This window comes from Saccoglossus kowalevskii, chromosome 14 (genome assembly GCF_978046115.1).
Source record: "Saccoglossus kowalevskii chromosome 14, keSacKowa6.1, whole genome shotgun sequence".
Lineage (NCBI taxonomy): Eukaryota > Metazoa > Hemichordata > Enteropneusta > Harrimaniidae > Saccoglossus > Saccoglossus kowalevskii.
The window spans coordinates 30405816-30430056 of record NC_140654.1 but is presented as its reverse complement, the minus strand read 5'-3'; the positions used below and the strand labels follow the sequence as shown (position 1 = coordinate 30430056).

General features: G+C 37.9%; 1 protein-coding gene across 1 annotated transcript in view; it reads right to left on the bottom strand.

Moving 5' to 3' along the window:
- Positions 1–815: 815 nt before the first annotated feature.
- Positions 816–24241, bottom strand: part of LOC102803530 (E3 SUMO-protein ligase NSE2-like) — a 44653-nt gene continuing 21227 nt past the window's right edge. The window contains exons 4-6 of the mRNA XM_006815222.3: positions 14286–14436; positions 3018–3222; positions 816–2234 (exon numbers count right to left, since the gene is read on the bottom strand). Coding sequence (XP_006815285.1) covers positions 2117–2234; positions 3018–3222; positions 14286–14436 — 474 coding nt within the window. The 3' untranslated portion in view covers positions 816–2116. The remainder of the gene's footprint in view (positions 2235–3017; positions 3223–14285; positions 14437–24241) is intronic.

Genomic DNA, 24241 nt, shown 5'->3' with positions numbered 1-24241 from the left:
TTTATGTAGAGAAGAAAAAATAAACAGGGTTATTTATTAATAATGTGCATTGTACAATGCTGGAAATTTATGGAAACCATCACTGTTAGCTAGCAGGTTATTTTCGCTAATTTAAGATGTGGCTAATTCAGAATAAAGTATATAAAGTAGATTGTTGGCACTTTGGCTAAATTAAGATTTTGTTAATTCATGCACTGAGTCAAATTCACTAAAATGATATGTAGCTATTTCAACATTTCAAGAAAATTGATGTACAATACCGGAGAGTGATGTACAATACCGGAGTTGATGTACAATACCGGATGAAAATTGATGTACAATACCGGATGAAAAGTGCCAGTTTTATTTCTTGCTAAAAAGGTTGGCTTAAATGCTTCCAGTCTGACTGTGAAAGACATCTAGCAGACAATTGTAACTCTAATCAGGTGCATTTAGATTTGATTTTGGAATTGATATTTTATCAAGACTGTTAAAAAAAACAACTAACAAGTAACCACCTACAAAAATTTGATGATTGTCTTGCTTGCTTGTACATATTTGTATATTTGTCACTGGAGGTGCATCTCAGAGATCACCTATAATGAAATCACAAAAGCACTTATTTGATGGCCTCATGATGTTAAAAACACAAATTGAAACTTTTATTTCCAAAGACACAAACAAGTTTCAAAAGTTTGTTTGACGACATAGTGAAAACAAAAATGCTGAATAATGATGTACAAGGTACATATTGAGGCCAGCGTATTTTTAAATTGAAATTATTATTTTTAGTAAGTCTCTAATGACTAAATATGTGTTTTATTGTAGTCTATGGAAACAGTTGTTAAAATGTCATTTATTGCATATAATTGGTAAACAGCTTGACAGTGAAAAAACACTCCACTTCCAGTTGACCAATACTAAAATTATTGATTATAAAGGCTTAATAATGTCATGGTCAAAACACAAGTTATACTTTGTAGTTTTAAGTAAATAAACGAGATAACAGTTTTTATTTTGTTTGTGTAATTTTTACTATTACTGTGGCTGCAAAACAGAATAGAATAAACATGTTTCTTGGGGGGGGGGTCTTCAAATAATATTATAACTTGGGTTTTATGTTCGTTTTCAGCAAAGATTACAAAAGGAAAGATAACTCTTAAGATCTGTTTAGTTTAGCAATTTATAGCACAACAAGTTCATTGATCGAAATGACACCTTTTTAAGCACCTTTTTTTCTTTCAAGGTTACTAATCCAACTCCACTTGTATGCTTTCGGCATTTCTCTAATACCAATTTGAAACTGAAAAAAACTTACATGACATCTATTCTGGATGGTCAGTCACTTAAAGTGGGGTGGGGGGGAGTAGTCACCTGCGCATGCGTCAGATGGCTAGTGTGTCATTGTTTACAAACAAGCGTCAACCCATGAACCTTTGCGTTTTCAGCGCGTGTTATTGTCACTTGGGACTCAATTACCGCACATGCACAGGTGACGACCCTCTCGCTTTAACTCTCATATGCACAAAATCTTTGTGTTGATTATTACATAAAAACAGAATTAGAGATTTTGATAGATATTCCAGCAAATGGTGAAAACAATTTTGTAACGTAAATTAACTGAAAACAGTTTCAAAAAGGTAAGCATGTGTACAAGGTGGATATATTGGTTGGCTCTATTGATATACCAAGGACTATTACCTACTACCAGTCTATCTTAAGGATGGTTAACAATCAAATAAATATGTTCAGTTAAATCATATCATGTAAATTGCAAAATCTGATGTCAATCAGATTTTTTGAATATTAGACATGTTTAATTTCATAAAATCAGACCAAGTAAACACCTATTTTGCCACCAGATTAATCAGAAGCAGATTTGTCCTATAAATCAGATCAGATGAATCAAATATTGTAAACTGGCTTTTGCAGCTGGACAATAATACGAAATATTGGCATTATATCATAATTGTGACATGGCTAAAAGAATCACAGTACTGTCAGCACTTTATGTCTAAAAGTAAAAGTAATACTATAAGGTGGTTTCTAAAAGAAGCATGTGAAATGTTCTTCTCGATTTCCTTTGTAGGAAGATAATCTTTCCACAGTTGCCTCCTTCAAGTCTCAAACAATATTTTTACTTTTTATGTGTAGCCTGTCTGTTTTTTCTTTCTATAGTATGTTTAAGTGCTACATTGTCTTCTAGATCATTCTTCACAATGGGTTTCGTATTGCCGCAGCCAACGAATGGACACCTGCAAAGAGAACACAAAGACAACTATCATTACATAACCACATGTTACAACATGCATATGTAAGTGGTGATTAAAATGGCTCTGTTGTCATTGCAATCAACGACCTCTCAATACAATCATGGGTAGGTTGACAGACCCCTTAAGTAATTTTTAACATACAGTTGCACCATATCACCATAACACCATATCAACCAATCAGAAATTGTGTTACAGAGAGATCTCTAGTTAGGCATGCATCAATTGATAGATAAATTCAGTCAGAAGAACCTGATTTCTATCATAAGGAGTCAAATGTAGATATAGGATATATACACATTGTGGTATTTTAAAACTGGCTGGAGCCTCTGCATACATTTGGGATATATTGAAAGTGACTTGTATTCTTATCAAATAAGAGATTGTGATGAAAGGGCAAAAACATATTTGATCAAAATTCACAAGATCAGCTACAGAGAATGTATCAAAGAAATTCTACTACCATGGTTATGGTTGCTATAGAACAAATAATCCTTTGTAAATTAACATTGCACAAAACTATTATTTTCTATGTGCTTGCTATAAATATCAACCTGGTTGCTAAGGAACTGCTCACAAAGATAATGGATGCATGTTTCTAATCACCCTCATGACCAGCATCAATGTCAGATCATAGAATTACAAATGGGCTAGTTATAAATGGGTTTACCCTAACCAAAAACCCACTCAAGACTCGAACAAATTATGAAACATTGCATGACTGGCATGAATGTTACAGCGCCCCCTAGAGTACAAAGACAGACATACTTTCTTCTTCCTCTGCCACCAGCTATGTGTTGTACTATGGCACTTCGCTCATAACTGTGCTTGCATATTTTATTTCTAACAGGATCAACCATTTCTTGTTGTGTGATTGGACATTTTGTAGCAATTTCAGCTTGAGACATCAACAAGTCTTCATCTTCGTCTTCAGCAGCAGCACCACTTGTCATTTGTGTGGGCATGGTTTCGCCTGTACCAACGATTGACAACATTACAAGTATGAGATACTGTGAAATTTTTGCTATTTTCGCTTAAGGGATGATTTAACGAAAATAAAATCCATTGAATATATCTTTTTTTCCTATATTTTACATTCAACTTATCAAAAATCAGTGAAAATAAATTCTACACAAAACACACAAAAAGTAATTTCAGCGAAAATTAATTCCAGCTAAAATAAAGTATGTGAAGAAATTGATGAAGAGTTATGAAAAGATTTCTTATTGATGTCATGGATTATAGAAAAGATTATGTGGATTAGATTCATTTTCTGTATTTAGTTTATCTTAAGGGTTTAAAAGATTCATTTTCTGTATTTAGTTTATCTTAAGAGTTTAAAAGATTCATTTTCTGTATTTAGTTTATCTTAAGGGTTTAAAAGATTCATTTTCTGTATTTAGTTTATCTTAAGGGTTTAAAAGATTCATTTTCTGTATTTAGTTTATCTTAAGGGTTTAAAAGATTCATTTTCTGTATTTAGTTTATCTTAAGGGTTTAAAAGATTCATTTTTTGTATTTAGTTTATCTTAAGGGTTTAAAAGATTCATTTTCTGTATTTAGTTTATCTTAAGGGTTTAAAAGATTCATTTTCTGTATTTAGTTTATCTTAAGGGTTTAAAAGATTCATTTTCTGTATTTAGTTTATCTTAAGGGTTTAAAAGATTCATTTTTTGTATTTAGTTTATCTTAAGGGTTTAAAAGATTCATTTTCTGTATTTAGTTTATCTTAAGGGTTTAAAAGATTCATTTTCTGTATTTAGTTTATCTTAAGGGTTTAAAAGATTCATTTTTTGTATTTAGTTTATCTTAAGGGTTTAAAAGATTCATTTTTTGTATTTAGTTTATCTTAAGGGTTTAAAAGATTCATTTTCTGTATTTAGTTTATCTTAAGGGTTTAAAAGATTCATTTTCTGTATTTAGTTTATCTTAAGGGTTTAAAAGTTTCATTTTCTGTATTTAGTTTATCTTAAGGGTTTAAAAGATTCATTTTTTGTATTTAGTTTATCTTAAGGGTTTAAAAGATTCATTTTCTGTATTTAGTTTATCTTAAGGGTTTAAAAGATTCATTTTCTGTATTTAGTTTATCTTAAGGGTTTAAAAGATTCATTTTCTGTATTTAGTTTATCTTAAGGGTTTAAAAGATTCATTTTTTGTATTTAGTTTATCTTAAGGGTTTAAAAGATTCATTTTCTGTATTTAGTTTATCTTAAGGGTTTAAAAGATTCATTTTTTGTATTTAGTTTATCTTAAGGGTTTAAAAGATTCATTTTCTGTATTTAGTTTATCTTAAGGGTTTAAAAGATTCATTTTTTGTATTTAGTTTATCTTAAGGGTTTAAAAGATTCATTTTCTGTATTTAGTTTATCTTAAGGGTTTAAAAGATTCATTTTCTGTATTTAGTTTATCTTAAGGGTTTAAAAGATTCATTTTCTGTATTTAGTTTATCTTAAGGGTTTAAAAGATTCATTTTTTGTATTTAGTTTATCTTAAGGGTTTAAAAGATTCATTTTCTGTATTTAGTTTATCTTAAGGGTTTAAAAGATTCATTTTCTGTATTTAGTTTATCTTAAGGGTTTAAAAGATTCATTTTCTGTATTTAGTTTATCTTAAGGGTTTAAAAGATTCATTTTTTGTATTTAGTTTATCTTAAGGGTTTAAAAGATTCATTTTTTGTATTTAGTTTATCTTAAGGGTTTAAAAGATTCATTTTCTGTATTTAGTTTATCTTAAGGGTTTAAAAGATTCATTTTCTGTATTTAGTTTATCTTAAGGGTTTAAAAGATTCATTTTCTGTATTTAGTTTATCTTAAGGGTTTAAAAGATTCATTTTTTGTATTTAGTTTATCTTAAGGGTTTAAAAGATTCATTTTCTGTATTTAGTTTATCTTAAGGGTTTAAAAGATTCATTTTCTGTATTTAGTTTATCTTAAGGGTTTAAAAGATTCATTTTTTGTATTTAGTTTATCTTAAGGGTTTAAAAGATTCATTTTCTGTATTTAGTTTATCTTAAGGGTTTAAAAGATTCATTTTCTGTATTTAGTTTATCTTAAGGGTTTAAAAGATTCATTTTCTGTATTTAGTTTATCTTAAGGGTTTAAAAGATTCATTTTCTGTATTTAGTTTATCTTAAGGGTTTAAAAGATTCATTTTTTGTATTTAGTTTATCTTAAGGGTTTAAAAGATTCATTTTTTGTATTTAGTTTATCTTAAGGGTTTAAAAGATTCATTTTTTGTATTTAGTTTATCTTAAGGGTTTAAAAGATTCATTTTCTGTATTTAGTTTATCTTAAGGGTTTAAAAGATTCATTTTCTGTATTTAGTTTATCTTAAGGGTTTAAAAGATTCATTTTTTGTATTTAGTTTATCTTAAGGGTTTAAAAGATTCATTTTCTGTATTTAGTTTATCTTAAGGGTTTAAAAGATTCATTTTCTGTATTTAGTTTATCTTAAGGGTTTAAAAGATTCATTTTCTGTATTTAGTTTATCTTAAGGGTTTAAAAGATTCATTTTCTGTATTTAGTTTATCTTAAGGGTTTAAAAGATTCATTTTCTGTATTTAGTTTATCTTAAGGGTTTAAAAGATTCATTTTCTGTATTTAGTTTATCTTAAGGGTTTAAAAGATTCATTTTCTGTATTTAGTTTATCTTAAGGGTTTAAAAGATTCATTTTCTGTATTTAGTTTATCTTAAGGGTTTAAAAGTTTCATTTTCTGTATTTAGTTTATCTTAAGGGTTTAAAAGATTCATTTTCTGTATTTAGTTTATCTTAAGGGTTTAAAAGATTCATTTTCTGTATTTAGTTTATCTTAAGGGTTTAAAAGATTCATTTTCTGTATTTAGTTTATCTTAAGGGTTTAAAAGATTCATTTTCTGTATTTAGTTTATCTTAAGGGTTTAAAAGATTCATTTTCTGTATTTAGTTTATCTTAAGGGTTTAAAAGATTCATTTTCTGTATTTAGTTTATCTTAAGGGTTTAAAAGATTCATTTTCTGTATTTAGTTTATCTTAAGGGTTTAAAAGATTCATTTTCTGTATTTAGTTTATCTTAAGGGTTTAAAAGATTCATTTTCTGTATTTAGTTTATCTTAAGGGTTTAAAAGATTCATTTTTTGTATTTAGTTTATCTTAAGGGTTTAAAAGATTCATTTTTTGTATTTAGTTTATCTTAAGGGTTTAAAAGATTCATTTTTTGTATTTAGTTTATCTTAAGAGTTTAAAAGATTCATTTTTTGTATTTTCTTTAAGTTTTAAATTGTATATGTTTCTTTCTCCATTTATATAGTATTTCTTTGTTTTTTACAGTAAATTTATTGCAGCTTCTAATTATTATTAGTGAGCCCTGATGTAAAAAGGCAGCAACAAATAAATAAATAAATAAATAAATAAAAATCAAACCATGCATGGCACAGTCCCCGTTAGTTATCAAATTCAAGATGAATAGTTTTGTTTATAGTAATATACATGTAGCTCGAATATAAACATGTCAGGAATATGATTATGATGATTTTTCAACATTAAAATAATTGACATCTTGTATCTGATCGTCAAACGAGTACTTCTCTATATTGAGAGATATTGCTCTGGACCAGCATTAATTAAAACAAAATCAGCCATTTTGAATACATCTTTATATCTATAGCATGATGTATAATAAAAATATAAAATTTGAACATAATCAGTCAAAGCATGTCAGAGACATGGCTCTAGAAGCCCAATCATTAAAACAAAATGGCCACTAGTCAGCCATTTTGAATCCGATTTGGAAAATAAAATGATGTGAATCAGGAACCCATAATGTCTAATGTATATACCAAATTTGAACAAAAACCATCCATAAATGCCAGAATTCTCAATTTTTGATGATATTTTAGCACAAAAATGGTCGCCAATTTGCTATTTTGAATTAGGCGAGGGTTCTCCGAACCCGCCTATTCACATAGTTCATACCCACCATAGACTCCGATCAGTCAAAACGACTATTTTGAACTGTAGGCATTAATCAGCGATTCTGCCGGTGACAGAGAGATAGAATCCAGGTCAGGGGAAGCCCCATGACCTCAAGATTCTTTTACCCCTTACGTCACGAACCCACGTGACCGAGGCCATCTGGCAGCGCCACAGGTAGTCCATCACTCTGGTTCCTTTCTCTTTGCCTCAAGGACTTAGACCAACGCGACGGAAAGAGTGGGGAGGTTGGAGGGGACCCGGAGTCTATGGTGGGTATGAACTATGTGAATAGGCGGGTTCGGAGAACCCTCGCCTAAATTCACTACGTTCAATTACCCACCATAGACTCCGGTCAGTCAACATGACTATTTTGAACTGTAGGCAGAGTCAGACACTGATAGGTGGCGGGTTTTTCCGAGCAAACAGAAAAAAAAGGAGAATGATGAAAGACTTTTCCCCAGTCCGGGATGAAAAACACACCCAAAAACCTAAGTTAAGACCCAAGAAGGGTGGTGTCTTACCTTGCCTGTGCTGTCCCCGAAGCAAGAAGCCAATGCTGCTGTGGTGACAGGGTTCGGTGTGCCCGAGAAAGCTAGACCCAAGCTGAATTCGGGGGGTGATAAGCTTGAAGTAGGACCGAAACAGTTCGCATGAGGGCGTAGGTCGACCGAAGCGAAACCTGGGAGCTTCCAGGAAGTATTAGTGGAACAGACAATCTGCCCGCAAAAATGCCGAGACTGACTTATCGCCTATGCGCAGAGGCCCCTGCAGTCGTTCGGGCTGGGTCAGCAAACAAGACCTGACCCGCTACGGCGAGGCCTAACCTGAAGAGACCCTGCTCAATAGATTGGGTGTCTCCTAGGTAGTAGTTGATGAAGAGGTTCTGCATTCTCCAGAAGCCTGCCCTCAGAATTTCCACATCAAAAATTTTAGTGGTGCTGATTGGAGAGGCTCAAAGGGCGGTCTGCTTAGAGCAGACAACACAGCCGACGAATCCCAGTTGGGCGGCTCCCTTGTATGGGGTCTTGGCGTCTGGAAAGCAGTAAATAGTCTCCTAATAATAGGACAATCGGCTAGTCTTGTTCCCGTACGTGGTGGGGGACAAGACCGACCTGTAGCCAACGCTCGCTGCGTAGGACAAACCCACTCCGTCAAACAGGTGGACGAAGGAGCCTGCTACCTGGCCAATAGAGGGATGGTATGGATCAATCTCCCTTCCGCTACACCAATCAGTGTATGCTTGCAGCCTAGAAATGTAGGCCGTGTAGGTGGAATCCCTGTTTGCCCTGGCCAGGACGTTGGCAGCCCGCTTAGATAAGGCGTTCGTATGTGCGGGTCTACTGAGAGCCACTATGCATGTAAGTGATACCTGCTGGGCTCGTTGGTAGTGTGCCGTCTGGTTGGGACAGCAGGTCCGGTAAGTCCGGAAGCACTGCTGGCGCTTCGACTAGCATTTCCAACAGAAGTGGAAACTAGGCCTTGCTTGGCCAATTGGGTGCAACCCATGATAATATGCGGGTGTGCACCTGTCGAAGTTTTCTCTGGTGCCCGGTGAACTAGCGGGAAGGGAGGAAAGGCGTACACAACTAAGTGGGTCCACGGGGCTAGCAAAGCAACCCTGGCCCAGGCTCCTGGAGTCAGCAGGAGTGTTACGTACGTCGGGAGCTTGGCGTTCCGGGGTGCGGCAAAACGGTCCAACCTTGGACCGTCCCACGGCCGAAACAGCCTGGAGGCTACCCACTGGGGTATCAGCCACTCCGTGTTCTGGAGACGGAGCCGCCCTGAAAGGGCGTCGCCAGACTGTTCCTCACCCCTGGAAGGTGGTGTGCGGTTAGCTCCACATTGTATTCCAGGCACCAAAGGAGGATTTTGCTCCGCTAGGACTGACAACGATGGGGAATGCGTCCCTCCTCCTTCTTGAAGGAGACCACCGCTGCGTTGCCTGTGCGGAGCAGGACTCTGTGGTCTCGAACTACGGGTAGAAAGCGTGGTAGTGCCAAGTACACTGCTCTCAGTTCGAGTCGGTTGATATGGTAGTCCCGAAACTAATGCGGGGGCCATATCCTTGGGCTTGTTGGCCCAATAGATGCGCTCCCCAACCCTAGGGGGAGGTATCTGTTACCAGAGTCATACCTGCGGTGAGAAGGCCCAAGGGGCTCCCCTGTCCGAGGTTGGCCAGTGCCGACCACCAGGGCAGGGCTTCCTTCACTTGGTCCGAGATCGAAACCCGCCTATCTAGTTCCCATAGGAGAGCTCGGCGTTATAACAAGCGTTATACCGGGCGGCTGCGTAGTGCGGCCTGGGGAACGACCCTTCGAACCGAGGTCATCATTTCGATGATCCGTATTAGTTCACGGAGGGACACAGAGGGAACGCTGACTAGGCATTCGGCTAGGCTGCTTAGCGCTAAGCAATACGCTTGAAATAGCTAAGCCAAGCTTACCTCTGTGTCAAAACTCCATGCCCAGGGACACCAACTGCACGTTGGGTCGAGGTGGGACTTGTCGATTTACTAATGAGCCCAACTGGTGAAGTAAATCCCGTGTTAGCCTGACGTGTTTGGCTATTACCCCTTGCCCGGGTTGTTGGTAACCGGAAGTCTGGGTACGGATTGAGGTGTACCGACATCTGGTGAAGCAGCAGCACTACCTGTTTCATCACTCTGGTGAACACGTAGGGCGCTGTGCCTAACCCAAACGGGGGGCACCCGAAATTCGAATACTTGGCCCAGCTGGGCAATTCGAAGGAGATGGCAACTCGCTGGGTGCATCGGTACGTGCAGGTAGGCCTCGCTTAAGTCTAGCGGGGCTAGCCAGTCAAAACGGTGGATGGAGAGAAGAACCCTGAATGGTGTCTCCATGTGGAACCGATCGAGGAGCACGTACTGATTCAGTCTGCCGAGGTCCAAAACTGGACGCCTGCCACTTGTAGATTTGGTACTACGAACACATTTGGGTAGAAGCCTGGCCTTAGTTCCGGCTGATGTACCCTGTGTATGGCATCTTTCCCCAGCAAACTGCTACTTCCTGTCTGATTGCTTCCACCTTGCGAGAGTCCCCTGGCAGTGCCCAACAGGGGGGACACTGAAGGGGGGAAATTCAGCAGTATCTCGTAAACGGATGTCACCACCTGGAAAGGTCCAGGGATCGGTCATCCACCGTCTCCAAACCGGACTACACCGGCGCAATCTGTGTACGACAGGGATATGTGGCCATGTGTTCGGCAGTTGCGAGGGGGGGGGGGTACTCCCTTCCCCCACGAGGCGAGTTCCCCAAGGCCTGATGTAGTCACTAATTTGTGACCTGGCCATTCACCAAACACGTGCCCCCCCCCCCCCCCGTTGCAGAGGTGAGCATCAAACATGCCTCCCCTGCTGCCGGGTAGACGTCTGCCCAGGGAGGGTGAGGAGCCACCACCTGGCTCTTACCTCCCTGGGGGTGCGCCACTACCCACCCCTCCCATGGAAGGGTATAAGCGCTTGCCTCCTGGCTGACTCCGGCTAGCGGACGACGCCCTAGGGCATTGTGTTTTCTGTGCTTGGGGTGCCCTCAGTTTGCCCATAGCAAGACCAACTGGCTAGCGGATTCAATCTGAACCTTCTGGTTCATTGCACTCTGAAGCTCCGAGACTGTACCCACCATTCCCTGAACAAAGAGGGTGGAGGATGTCCAGTCTGCGTCACTGAGGAGGGGACGTACCCCAGCTCAGCTTGTCGGCAAAAACACGTGTGTCTAAGGCCGCGTCTCGTAGCACGGTAGTGGCCCTGGCCAAGAGAGCCAGGCGACACTAAGGGGTGTCTCATGTACACGTGCGGTGGCCCACCAGTACAAATGTCGCCTGGTCTAGGAGGCTGGTGCGTTCTGCCTCCAAGGTCTCCAGAGTGCTGGTCACGCATAATAATGTGCTCAAGCAACTCTGCCCTCAGGGCTGGATGGGTCGTCTTCAATTGGCAAGACACCCATGGAACGCGGCTATCCCCCTTTGCCCGGTTTGCCAAATTCGTGGTCTGGGGAAGGAGCCTTGGAATCCGGTTGGGGGCGTTTTGGTCTCATCCCACGCTATGGGGTCTGATCCCGAAACCACACCGACAGGGTAGCATTTGGTCCAGTGGGAAGTGTTGCCTAATGTTATCCCCACCCGGGGCCTTAAGCATTACATCTTCCGCGGGTGACCAACGCCGCCCATCAACACCATTTGCGTGCTCTCCACCACACTCCGCACTCAGGCGGACAGGGAGAGACTTGCCGACGGGGTTGCTTTGGATCCCGATGCCCGTGATCCCATAAGCGTTGAAGCAAGCTTAGGTGGTCACTTTAGGATCAAGGGTGGGGGTATATACATCGTATCACTGGGATCGATGATACTCCGCCTCACCCCAAAAGCGAGTCATACAGATGGAAGACTCTGAGGGACCGCCCGGAGTACCGGCTGTATCCGACGCGAGCGAACTGCATCTCTTTTCACTTTAAATATGTGAGAGGGAGCGTGTTCGACTGTGCGTCTCATGACAGGGTCGGTTCCCTCTGGGGACGCCCGTGGGTCGGTAAGAAAGGAGTCCAAAACCCACAGTGGGGACCGGACACAAGGAAAAATTCGCTACCGTTGTACCGTTACCGCGTGACGAACCCTAGCTGGCTGAAAGTAGGGGGGGTCAACGAGTGCCCTGCCCTGAAAGCCCTGCCCCGAGATTGGAGACTTGGCTGCCAGCACCCCGTTGGCATTCAGTGCCCGAGAATCCAGAGAAAGACCGGTGCAATTAGCCTGAGCCTCGGCCACCCCCCAAAATAGTGGGAGAGCCATGCCTGGGAATGGGGGTTCCCTGGAAGAGACGTGTTTGAATGCAAACATGCTTTCGTGTCTCTTCCTGCTTGCCCACCAAGGGGACACAGTGGAGACAGCTCGCTCAGACTGCGTCTGATCTACCCGGCCTGCCAGGGATGCAATTGCCCCAACAGTCCTTCGACCAAAGCCCTCAACTCGGAGGCAAACTCCGCGCCGTGCAAGGAAGGGTCCACAAAGAGACCCGCAACGGGCCCCATAGGAGGAAAGCCTTCAGGGGCACAGCCTCGCTGCAGCCGGTAAAATCGGGTAAAACACCGCCTGAAAAAACAGACTGTGAGAATGCCCTCCTATCAGCGGGGGAGACCGAGAAAAATATTGGTACCTCCGCCGTCGGGCCTCTTACTCGACGTCCCGATACATTAAGTACCGGTAGCCGAGTGTGAGGACTTTCCACTCATGCAAAACACGCAACTCACTTTAACCGATTTGTTTACTGGACGCGCGACCTTGCTGTGACGTGGTCAGTGTCAGCGATTTTGATGGCTCTGAAAGAAAATCTCAGGCCTCAGAACTCCAGTGAAAAAAACACGCTTTCACGCAAAAACCCCGAAACCCGCACGTAGCCACAACAAAGTATCTCGGATGCGGGTTCTATGCTGGTAAATTCTGAATATAACCACTGCACGGTCGGCTCGAAACACGAGGAGACCGGAAAGAAAAAGGCAGCGAGCCTTGGTGCTGTCATTACATCGATATATTGCTAAATACATTGAAAATAAAAGACGACATGCATGAGGGAAAACAAATTACAGTTGTAAAAGGTGCCGCCATGAAAACCAACTGGTTACGTTAAACATGAGTCACATTTGGGAAGAAAACCATTACAAGGATGAAAAGCTGCCTAAATCAGTCTCTGAAAAGCTTGCAGCCAACTTTCAAACATACTGTTTAGTTTCAATGTATGATGATAATAAGGGAACAAAACATCAGAATAAACTCCGCACATACAGACATCTAAAAACAAAATTCACTTTTGAAAAATATTTAGAAACTGTGTAAAATCCCTTCCACAGGTCATCCATGACCAAACTAAGAATTAGTGCTCATGTGTTAGGAATAGAAACTGGAAGACATAAAAACATTGACATTTCAAAAAGAAAATGTCAGTTTTGTCAATTAAACGAAATAGAAAATGAAGAGCACTTCCTTCTTAAATGCGGTCTCTATAAAAAAGAAAGAAATGAGCTTCTCAAAAATTTGATGCTACCTCCAAAACTTCCTGACAAAGAAAAAATAGTTGCAATACTAAACAATGGTAGTAAAATATTAGCTCCTCAAATTGCTAAGTACATAGATTTACTTTCATTTAATTTTTTTTTCATTGCCATACCTTTATTGTATTCTTCAATCAAAGTCCCATAGAGGATACGATAACAATAAAGATGATTATTATTACATACATACATACATAGTAACTGCAAAGACTCCCTTTTGTGTTTCGCACACGGGAGTCAAAAAATATACATCTATAATAATGGCATGGCGCCCTCGTAGTGTCGCGTATGTGGACCTACGAGTATCTTATCTGATCATAGCAGCTTGAAGCGCCACCTATAGTTATTTTTAGAGAAGGTTACTTGAATTTGAACTTGGTATGTATGCTGCAACACAAAAAATCTTGTCTAAAAAAAAAAGTATGCACATGGTGTTTAGGATTAATAACCCTTTGATTTTTGGCACCATGTACAAATGATTTTATACAGTCTGCTTCACTCAACATGAAATATTGATGAACCTTTTAATCAAAAAGTAAATACAATATCTGAATGGTGCAAAACAATGATGTGATAATTTAGTGATAATTTTATAAAATATGAAAATATTTACACTGCATTTTTGAGCAGGAAAAATATCTGGTGCTTTTCTAAAAAGATAATTTAAATGTAAAAAAAGGGGTTATATTTCAATCTCTACAGAGTATATCTTAATTTCCTTTGTGAATCTTTTTGGTGAACCCACTGATGAATCTCAGGGGTATACAAGGTTTAAAAATGTTGAGCTCCAATTTGAGTGCCACTCCTTCCCTCCCTGAGGACTGACATACTTTAGTAACTTATCTTACAAAGAGAGAGAAAAAAGGATGATTGGGTTCCCCATTGTCCTTTTACCATGACATGTTAAAAAAATATGGGAAATATATATGCTTTATTGACAAAGAAGCAGAACATGACATCTTGGTAACCATGGAAACAATCTAAGGGTGCACAGTTAAACCACATTGAAGACATAAAAGACAAAATTACCTGGATGTTTTATTTGCCATAGTTTCTCATTCATTTCTTGAATTCTGGGATGTTGTTCAATATCTTCATCTGTAGTATTTTTTTGTAATGCAGACACTTCGTTATCTAATAAATCATCTACATTTAAGGTGGCACCAGCAGTCAGACGTATCTGAAAAATTTAAGTATGAACAAAAAAAGTATGAGATAGCAGATCTCCTGGTATTGTTTTGAGGAGTGTGTCACTGTTTTCATAAGATTACTGTGGTGTAGATAGATATACATGTAGCTAGCACACAACTCAATCGGGTACACAGTGAACCAAAATATGGCGACTCAAACGTTGTTCAAAGTTGTTCACCATTTCAGTTAAGAATCCTTGTTCTAAACTGTGGTCAGATGACCATTTCAGTTCAGAATTTTTTGTTGAAAATGGTGGGTAAAATTGTGCTCACTGTCAAGAGGTGACTACATGCTGTACGGATGCCTAGATACACATTATACTTGTGTAATTCAAGTGTCTATTTAAATGATGGGTCATACACCCCTTGTTGGAATGGTATGATCCAGAGAACAGATCGTTTTGTCGGGAAATTTGAATACAGAGTACCGGTATGTGCACCTGAACACCTATAAAACTATGCCTTCATCGCATGCTGGGGGCTATTCCATCTGGTGTAACCACGTTGGACATCGTTGCTGAAGCTCGTACACAACTAATGCAGAGAAGTTACAAGTCTCAACGGACTTCCCGTAGAACTGACATTATGGTGAACTGACTTTAACCATTGCTGGCTGCAAAGCGGCAAAGATTGAGACAACACATCAAACATAACTTACTGTCTGTGTATCCCTGAGGAAGCCAGCAGGTCGTCTTGGCATAGATAACATCAACACGTGGTTGAAACGACCATAGGACTTCGTCGAACATGTTTAATTAATTAATCACGTTCAACTGCAAGTTCTGCTTACAAGACATTGACATTCGTCGTATGATACTGGTCAGTAACACTACGCTAGGGTTACATATTTCATACATATTTTGAGCTTATCGTTGTGTATATTTTTGAGTGCACTTCATTTATTTAGTTCATCAAATTGTTATATAACTGCTGTAATTTTGTACTACTTTGCCGTCATTCTATTGACGTGTTTTGCCCAATTAGGTTGGTTAGATGCTGGAAATTTTGCAATATTTAATGATTGGAACGAAGTCGGTTTAAACGATTAACTCGTACATTGTTTACACTTGGATGTAAGCTTCATGTTACTGTACGATCTCTAACTCGTTGAGAATTGGTTAGCATGCACAGGGTTCTAGTCGACTTGTATTCCTACTGGGATTTGGGCCTTGTGACTTAATTAATATTGACCCTTAATCTGTTCCCGTTATACTTAATAAACTGTTAATTGCTAGTATATGATTGCGTCTGTTGTGTGTTCACACTGACTACACCAGGGTCACCAGTTATTGCTTGTTGGTTGTATACAAATATACAAGTCACAATTAATGCTAAAAAGTAGCAGTGGGGAAAAGAATCCACAACACAAGGGAAGTCTTGTTTGGTAGCCACACTTGACTCCGCCTTGTGACACTCACCATTCACGACTGTGAATCCTCATTGGGAATATGAGTACTTTTATTACCCCAACAAAGTTACTGCACAGATATCACTTTTTATAATATATATAATATATATAATTATATATACAAGACACTTCGCGATGAGCGTCTTTTGCGGTCAGTAATATTTACGAACATTTTTGTTCACTATTGGCGATCCGTTCTGCTAGGATTGCCCTTAAAATCAATTTTGTGTTTCTGAGTGTGTGGTTTCCGGTGTTTTCACGTATTAATTCTTCTGTGATTGTTTTGGCTTGGCCTATTTCCCTCAAACTTGACAGGAAGGTCACACCATCACCCTAGTTATTAGGTAAAATCTGAAGAAAAAAATTGGCCTATCGTTGCCATAGTAACAGCCAAAAAACTGGATAGCTTCGTGCTAAATGAATTTCCTCCTACAAATTTAGGATAAAACTCTTCAGACATAGCTCATTCTACTCAGCTTGAGTGCGGGCACTAAGTTACTATTTGTTTTCATTACCGACATATTTGACTCTTCTGTGATTTTTTTGGCTGGGCCGTTTGGTTCAAACTTGGCGGGCAAGTCACACCTTCACTCTAGTTAGGTTGTAAAATCTGAAAACAAATTCTCGCTCACCGCTGCCATAGCAACAGCCAAAAACTGATTTTTGAATACTTTCGCCCCAAATTTATTACCTCCTACCAGTCTTTATATTATTATAAATAGCAGTGTTTATATGATCATTTTTTTGTTTTTTGATTTTGGCTACGCTGCGCACTGGTAAGAGATCACCGGCACCAACACTCTATCAATGTAATCCCAACGCAACTTTGAACTACGAATGAACTGTAAATGCTGCCTTCAATCATGGAGCTTTTTGCCTCCATGTTTCAATCTAGAAAATACTATCGCAAAACGGTTGGAAATAATAAATTTAACAGCAGAATACGTCCTAGCAATAAAATAAAGTGACTTCTAAGGACTGAACGTTTTTTTGCGAACCTTGTATACGAGGCCCGGTTTTAGTTATAAACCGACGTTAGCTGCACGTTCATGTCCTACCATGGCAACAGCCGAAAACATGATACTTGTTTTTGAGTGGAGTGGATGCCAACCAGCCTACCGGCTGGTTTTATAAACTGGCTTGGTAATTCCTACCACCAATAGCTAGTAGACCATTGCTATGTTCACACGGCAGCATTCTATCGGAGCCGAACTACTGGTCCTCCCACGGATTAACAGGAGATTATCTACAATGCATTCATAGGGTCGGGAGCCGATCGAACGAGAGCCGAGATCTGCCAGAGTTAGATTCAGTTCGATCAGAGCCGAGCGGAACAGTGCCCTTGAATAATTACTGACTGAAAACGATTTTAGTGTCATGCTTGTGTTTTTTTCTTTACATGGCATGATGCTGTTGAGCTAGGAGAAAAAGGAGCCTGACCATGACAATGACAGGTATTTTAAATTTGGTACTAGTATCTCGAATAAACAGGAAACACGGCAGCTAAAATACGTTCAATAAAGCCTATTCGCTCAAGTTATTGTCATGCAAAATTACCATTTTGTAACTATTCAACTGTGGTGATATGTATTAAAACTCCTAGGAAGAATCACAGATTCTCTATATCTATCATAGACGGACTATGGAAGAATCTAAACCTACCAGGAATACGTCACCGTACCGCGTTCGCTTCTACGATTTTTATCTTTAGTGTCTTTAAAAAGTTTCCGTTCAATCGTTCTTTCAAGTTTTTGTTGCATAATTTCGTACGCCATTTTTTGTTTCCCATTGAGCTATCAATCTATCGCAATGATTCCTTACTATACACTAGGCCGCGTACCTCTTATTCAAGCGGGAAATTGCGTGAAATTATGAAGATGTGAAATGAGAGGTTACTCGAAGAAGACAATTAAGGGCGTGATTTCGGCTCCGATAGTTGGGCCCGATGCGTTTACACGTTCGGAGCCATGCCGGGACTCAACCCTATCAGAGTTCAACCCCGAGGGTTTAGTGGAGCCGAACTTGGCTCGAGCCGAACGTGTTCACACGGCCATTTTTGCTGGCTCGAGCCTTTGGGCTCCGATAAAATGCTGTCGTGTGAACGTAGCACATGTCACAGCATTTCAAGTACTTTTCCAACAAATCCAAAATCACTCGATAATTTTGTTTACTTTACATTTGTACTATGATTACATTTTAAGTTTTGATAATTTTATGGATACATGTACACTCACAAAAATACACCCAAAATAAGGGAATTTAGTATATAGCCTTGACAAAAATAGCATAATTTTCTTGTCTTAATATTGCATTTTTTTTTCTATCTGTGTAACTTCATGTGGATATCCTGATGAGATTTAAAGTTCAGTTCAGTTTACAACTAACGGTTTTGCAATATTAGAGGCTATGAACTTGTCCATGGAGGCTGCAAATTATTAAATATTGTATTCACTGACATTTATTTTGTATTTACATTTGCAACGAGTTCCACAGTATCTTTTTTTTACTGGTGTGGCTACAGTGACTGTGTAGTGTTTTTGTTTTGTCGATTGTTGTCAGTTGTTTGTTTTGTAATCTTGGAATTTTGCACAAAAATCAACAGCGGTTAGATAGGTATGTTATTTCCATTATGCAGTATATTGTAGACAGTACTTGTATACTTTGTTATCCAGCATAAATATCAGATTGTTCGGAAGCATGAAATTGTAATATAAATTTTGATCATTAATGTTGTAAGATGGCGCTTTCTCCGGGGCCTTCAGACACAGTCAGCTGGCGCACCGTGATAATAAAATAAATACGAGATTTACTATATGGGGGCCGCCATCTTGAATGACGCATTAAACTAAATAAGAGACAAGTTGTGAAACGCGTTTTTCAGATTCCTACAAATCAGGACAAAAATACCAATCTTTCACAAAAATACACTCCGTTGGGGTTATATTAAGCCAACCGATAACAAAATTCGGCCGAATTCGTCGTTTTTGTGTGGAAAAATCCCTTGCATACGAACACCTAATTACGCGAAGAACCTAGAACACTAAGCCGGGGTATTTGAAACCGAAATTGTCATCTAAGCGTTAGGCAGTCGCTGATTGGCTGCTGAGCTGGAATGCAAATTTTTAGTTTTAAATACCCCAGGTGGTCGGCACCACACTTAATGAAAACAGATCTTTGAAAATGAAATTATGATGCCATATGTGAACTAAATAAACAAGCAGCCTCTCGGCTGAGATAGCTCCGCTGTTAGCAATGCACATTTCAATTAAAGAACAGAAGATATCGCTAGAAAATGAACAATATGCATAGTATCAATGTAATGGGACTTGCTGTTTTCAACAAGAATTCAAAAATATCATTTTCCACCATAAATGATTGTGGTTTTTAACAAGAAGAAAATATCACTTTTTATCAAAAATGACAAAAATATTCACCAAAATTAGAAAATTAAAGATATCATCATGAATTGAACATATTTGAGAGTGGTCCACATGTAGTACCTATATATGTAATATCAAAGCAATTGGACTTGCTTTTTTTAACAAGAAGTCGAAAATATCACTCTTTACCCAAAATGACAAAATATTCACCAAAATTAGAAAATTAAAGATATCATCATGAAATGAACAAATCTGGGAGAGGCCCACATGTAGTACCTATATTTGTAATATCAAAGCTATTGGACTTGCGTTTTTTAACAAGAAGTCGAAAATATCACGTTTTACCAAAAATGACAAAAATATTCATCAAAATTAGAGAATTGAAGATATCATCAAGAAATGAACAAATTTGAGAGTGGTCCACATGTAGTACCTATATATGTAATATCAAAGCAATTGGACTTGCGGTTTTTAACAAGAAGTTGAAAATATCACTTTTTACCAAAAATAACAAAAATATTCACCAAAATTAGAGAATTGAAGATATCATCACGAAATGAACAAATCTGAGAAAGGTCCACATGTAGTATCTATATATGTAATATCAAAGCAATTGGACTTGCGGTTTTTAACAAGAAGTCGAAAATATCACTTTTTACCAAAAATTACAAAAATATTCACCAAAATTAGAGAATTGAAGATATCATCACGAAATGAACAAATCTGAGAAAGATCCACATGTAGCATCTTTATATGCAATATCAAAGCTATTGGACTTGCGGTTTTTAACAAGAAGTCAAAAATATCACTATTTACCAAAAATGACAAAAATATTCACCAAAATTAGAGAATTGAATATATCATCATGAAATGAACAAATCTAAGAGAGGTCTACCCCAGGTACATACACACCAAGTATCAAAGCATTCAGGTTTGTAGTTTTCAATGGACAATCACTCATATGATAAACTCCGCTCGACAAAGTCATCTGGTTTGGCAGAAATGCTATGATTTTGATGAATTTTTTCACGAGTGTAATCTGGTTTGGCAGAAATGCTATGATTTTGATGAATGGGCATATACATATTCACGCAATCCTGTTGTTACATTGTATCATCGAGGAACTAACGGAATATGATGTAACCTCGCCGATTTTTTGATTTTTAACGTGATCATATTATATATGGCTAGACACTTTCTTTGCAATAATACTTTTTAGGAGCCCTTACGATTTTTTGTTGTAGACTCTCGAAATCTTGTTCTTGTTACAGTTGTTAATAATTAAAACATGTGAAGTAACAAGATCGTCTGTTGAATTTCCGGTTGTGAAATACGTATTTTAACCCTTCACAGCTAAACAAACCCAGTGTATGGTCGCGTTAAAAAAATGGGACCAAGAAATCGTCCAGGGTGATTTTTCGGCAGTTTTTAAATTTATTTTTTAAAACATTTTGTCGTAATTTATCCGACATTTCAATCGTTCCTGACGCCTAAATCAGTCTATTTAAGTTTTTATTCAAGAGCGTGTTTATTGTGACTAGCGTAAGCTCCGTTTGGACAAAGAGCTGTTATCACTGTAAACAATGTGAAATTATTCTTCTTATGCTAAGTTCATCTTTGAAAACAACTATTTTTTTATTTAAAAAAAATCATGCCATTTTCCCATCAAAATCCAAGCCAAAAGAGCGTACTACAACATCGGCGAATGTCTTCCGCGCTGCGTTCAATAACATTAACATATTTAAATGAGCTATGATGATTTGAACGCGTTGGCATCATCCAGCATTTTGATTGGTTAATTAGCGATTTGACCTATTCAACGCACGCAAGAGAAACATGGCGGATACCCTACCACATCGAGCATTTATATGCGATCGGAATCATTTGCTTACGATGAAACTAAGTGGAATTTTATTTGAATCAACAAATTTATTTTTTGCGTTATTTTAATCACTACTGAGTAATATTCAACGTTTGTGAAACGTAGCATGTCCGGATTGAGCATCTGTGATCGCTTGCTGCTACGCAATGCAGTTGTGTTCGTTTTTATTAGAAACGTCGTTTAAAAATATACTTTTGTTACCAATAAAATAAAAACAAATGTATTTGAAAAATTACACTGGGCGATACTGTAATGACATTCCAGGTGGTCTACTTTTTAATTCAGCAAGAATTATTAATTATTGTTAATTCTGCAATAGTTTTTTTCATCTTGGGTGGCCCAACTGACGGCGTAGAAAGTCTGTGTAGTTGGATACAATGAAAATTCCCCCCAAAATATTTGATAATTATTTTTTGAAATTTAGAACCCCAAATAAGCACCCATCACCCGTGAAATCCCCAGGGCGATTTTTCGGATGGCCGAATTACGGCAGAATCCGGTATTATATAAAGAAAGTATTATTATGGACATCTCGTGCATACTGCCGATGTTTTATACTGTTTGTAGTTTGCATATGAAAGTGGTTGTTGATGCCCCTCCTATTATTCGACGTCGTTGACAATGCGATAACAATGCCACTCGCACTGTGCACATTTTAGCACTAGATCTAGTGCCATTTTAGCGCTAGATCTAGTGCCATTATAGCACTAGATCTAGTGCCATTTTAGCGCTAGATCTAGTGCCATTTTTACCACTAGATCTAGTATTTTTTCGGATTAGTGCTACAAGCTGAAGCCACTCGCACTACGCCCATTTCGACACATTTACATACATGAGAAATGCTATGATTTTTTTCATGACTGTGATCTGTTTTGGCAGAAATGCTATGATTTTGATGAATTTTTTCACAAGTGTGATCTGGTTTGGCAGAAATGCTATGATTTTGATGAATTTTTTCACAAGTGTGATCTTGTTTTGCAGAAATGCTATGATTTTGATAAATTTTTTTACAACTGTGATCTGGTTTGGCAGAAAAGCTAGATTTTGATGAATTTTTTCACGAGTGTGATCTGCTTTGGCAGGAATGTTATGATTTTGATGATTTTTTCACAACTGTGATTTGGTTTGGCAGAAACGCTATGATTTTGATGAATTTTTTCATGACTGTGATCTTGTTTGGCAGAAATGCTATTATTTTGATGATTTTTTTACAACTGTGATCTGGTTTGGCAAAAATGCTATGATTTTGATGAATTTGTTCATAACTGTGATCTGGTTTGGCAGAAATGCTATGATTTTGATGAATTTTTTCACAACTATGATCTGGTTTGGCAGAAATGCTATGATTTTGATGAATTTTTTCATGACTGTGATCTTGTTTGGCAGAAATACTATGATTTTGATGATTTTTCACAACTGTGATCTGCTTTGGCAGGAATGTTATGATTTTGATGATTTTGATGATTTTTTCACAACTGTGATTTGGTTTGGCAGAAACGCTATGATTTTGATGAATTTTTTCATGACTGTGATCTTGTTTGGCAGAAATGCTATTATTTTGATGATTTTTTTACAACTGTGATCTGGTTTGGCAAAAATGCTATGATTTTGATGAATTTTTTCATAACTGTGATCTGGTTTGGCAGAAATGCTATGATTTTGATGAATTTTTTCACAACTATGATCTGGTTTGGCAGAAATGCTATGATTTTGATGAATTTTTTAACAAATGTAATCTGGTTTGGCAGAAATGCTATGATTTTGATGAATTTTTTCACAACTGTGATCTTGTTTGGCAGAAATGCTATGATTTTGATGACTTTTTCACAACTGTGATCTGGTTTGGCAGAAATGCTATGATTTTGATGAATTTTTTCACAAGTGTGATCTGCTTCGGCAGGAATGTTATGATTTTGATGATTTTTTCACAACTGTGATCTGGTTTGGCAGAAATCCTATGATTTTGATGAATTTTTTCACAACTAGGATCTAGTTTGGCAGAAATGCTATGATTTTGATGAATTTTTTCACAAGTGTGATCTGGTTTGGCAGAAATGCTATGATTTTGATGAATTTTTTCACAACTGTGACCTGCTTAGGCAGAAATACTATGATTTTTTCACAACTGTGATTCGGTTTGGCAGAAATACTTGATTTTGATGAATTTTTTCACAACTTTGATCTAGTTTGGCCGAAATGCTCGATTTTGATGAATTTTTTCACAACTGTGATCTGGTTTGGCAATATTTGGTCGATTTTGATGAATTTTTTTACAACTGTGATATGGTTTGGCAGAAAAGCTTGATTTTGATAAATTTTTTCACAACTGTGATCTGCTTTGGCAGGAATGTTATGATTTTGATGATTTTTTCACAACTGTGATTTGGTTTTTCAGAAATGCTATGATTTAATAATAATAATAATCAAGTTTTATTGCATCCATTAGAAATTAGGCAAGGGTTCTCCGAACCCGCCTATTCACATACAGTACAGTTCTCGCGGAAGCTTTGGCTTCACTTCAGCTTCAGCTTCACCTTCGCTTCAGCATCTCATCATTATGGCATTGTTATGGCTTCAGCATCGCTTCAATGTCGCGACATTAAAAAGTTAGGCGGTTATCGCTTCGCTTCAATGTGGCCTCATTATGGCGACAATGTGGCATCAGCATCGCTTCATCAAGTACGGAACTCATTTCGCCCAACCTCTCGCCCGCTTCCGCTTTTCAATCGCTCGCTTTTGCAACTGCTTGTTGAATTTCCGCTTTATTTTCGACTGTGCAAAAATTCGAACTACTAACAATTTTCTGGTTTTCATGGATCACGGTTACTAGTTTAGTAACCGTGCATAGATGTTAAACAATCGTCAAAAGTTCAAATACTTTTTGTTTTCACTATCTATAATTATATGCACGCAATCTGATCCTTTGACCTAGATTTGACTGGGATTGACTATTTTATTTTAAACAATATTCTGACGTGACGCACTGCTACAAAATGTATTTCAACAGAAGTATGACATGGTTGTCCGGGTTTCTTTTCCTGACTGTGTTGAGTTTACGATTTGTATAATTATTGTTATTTCCCCCAAGGAGAACACAAGCCGAAGGACCATGAAGCTAAATAGAA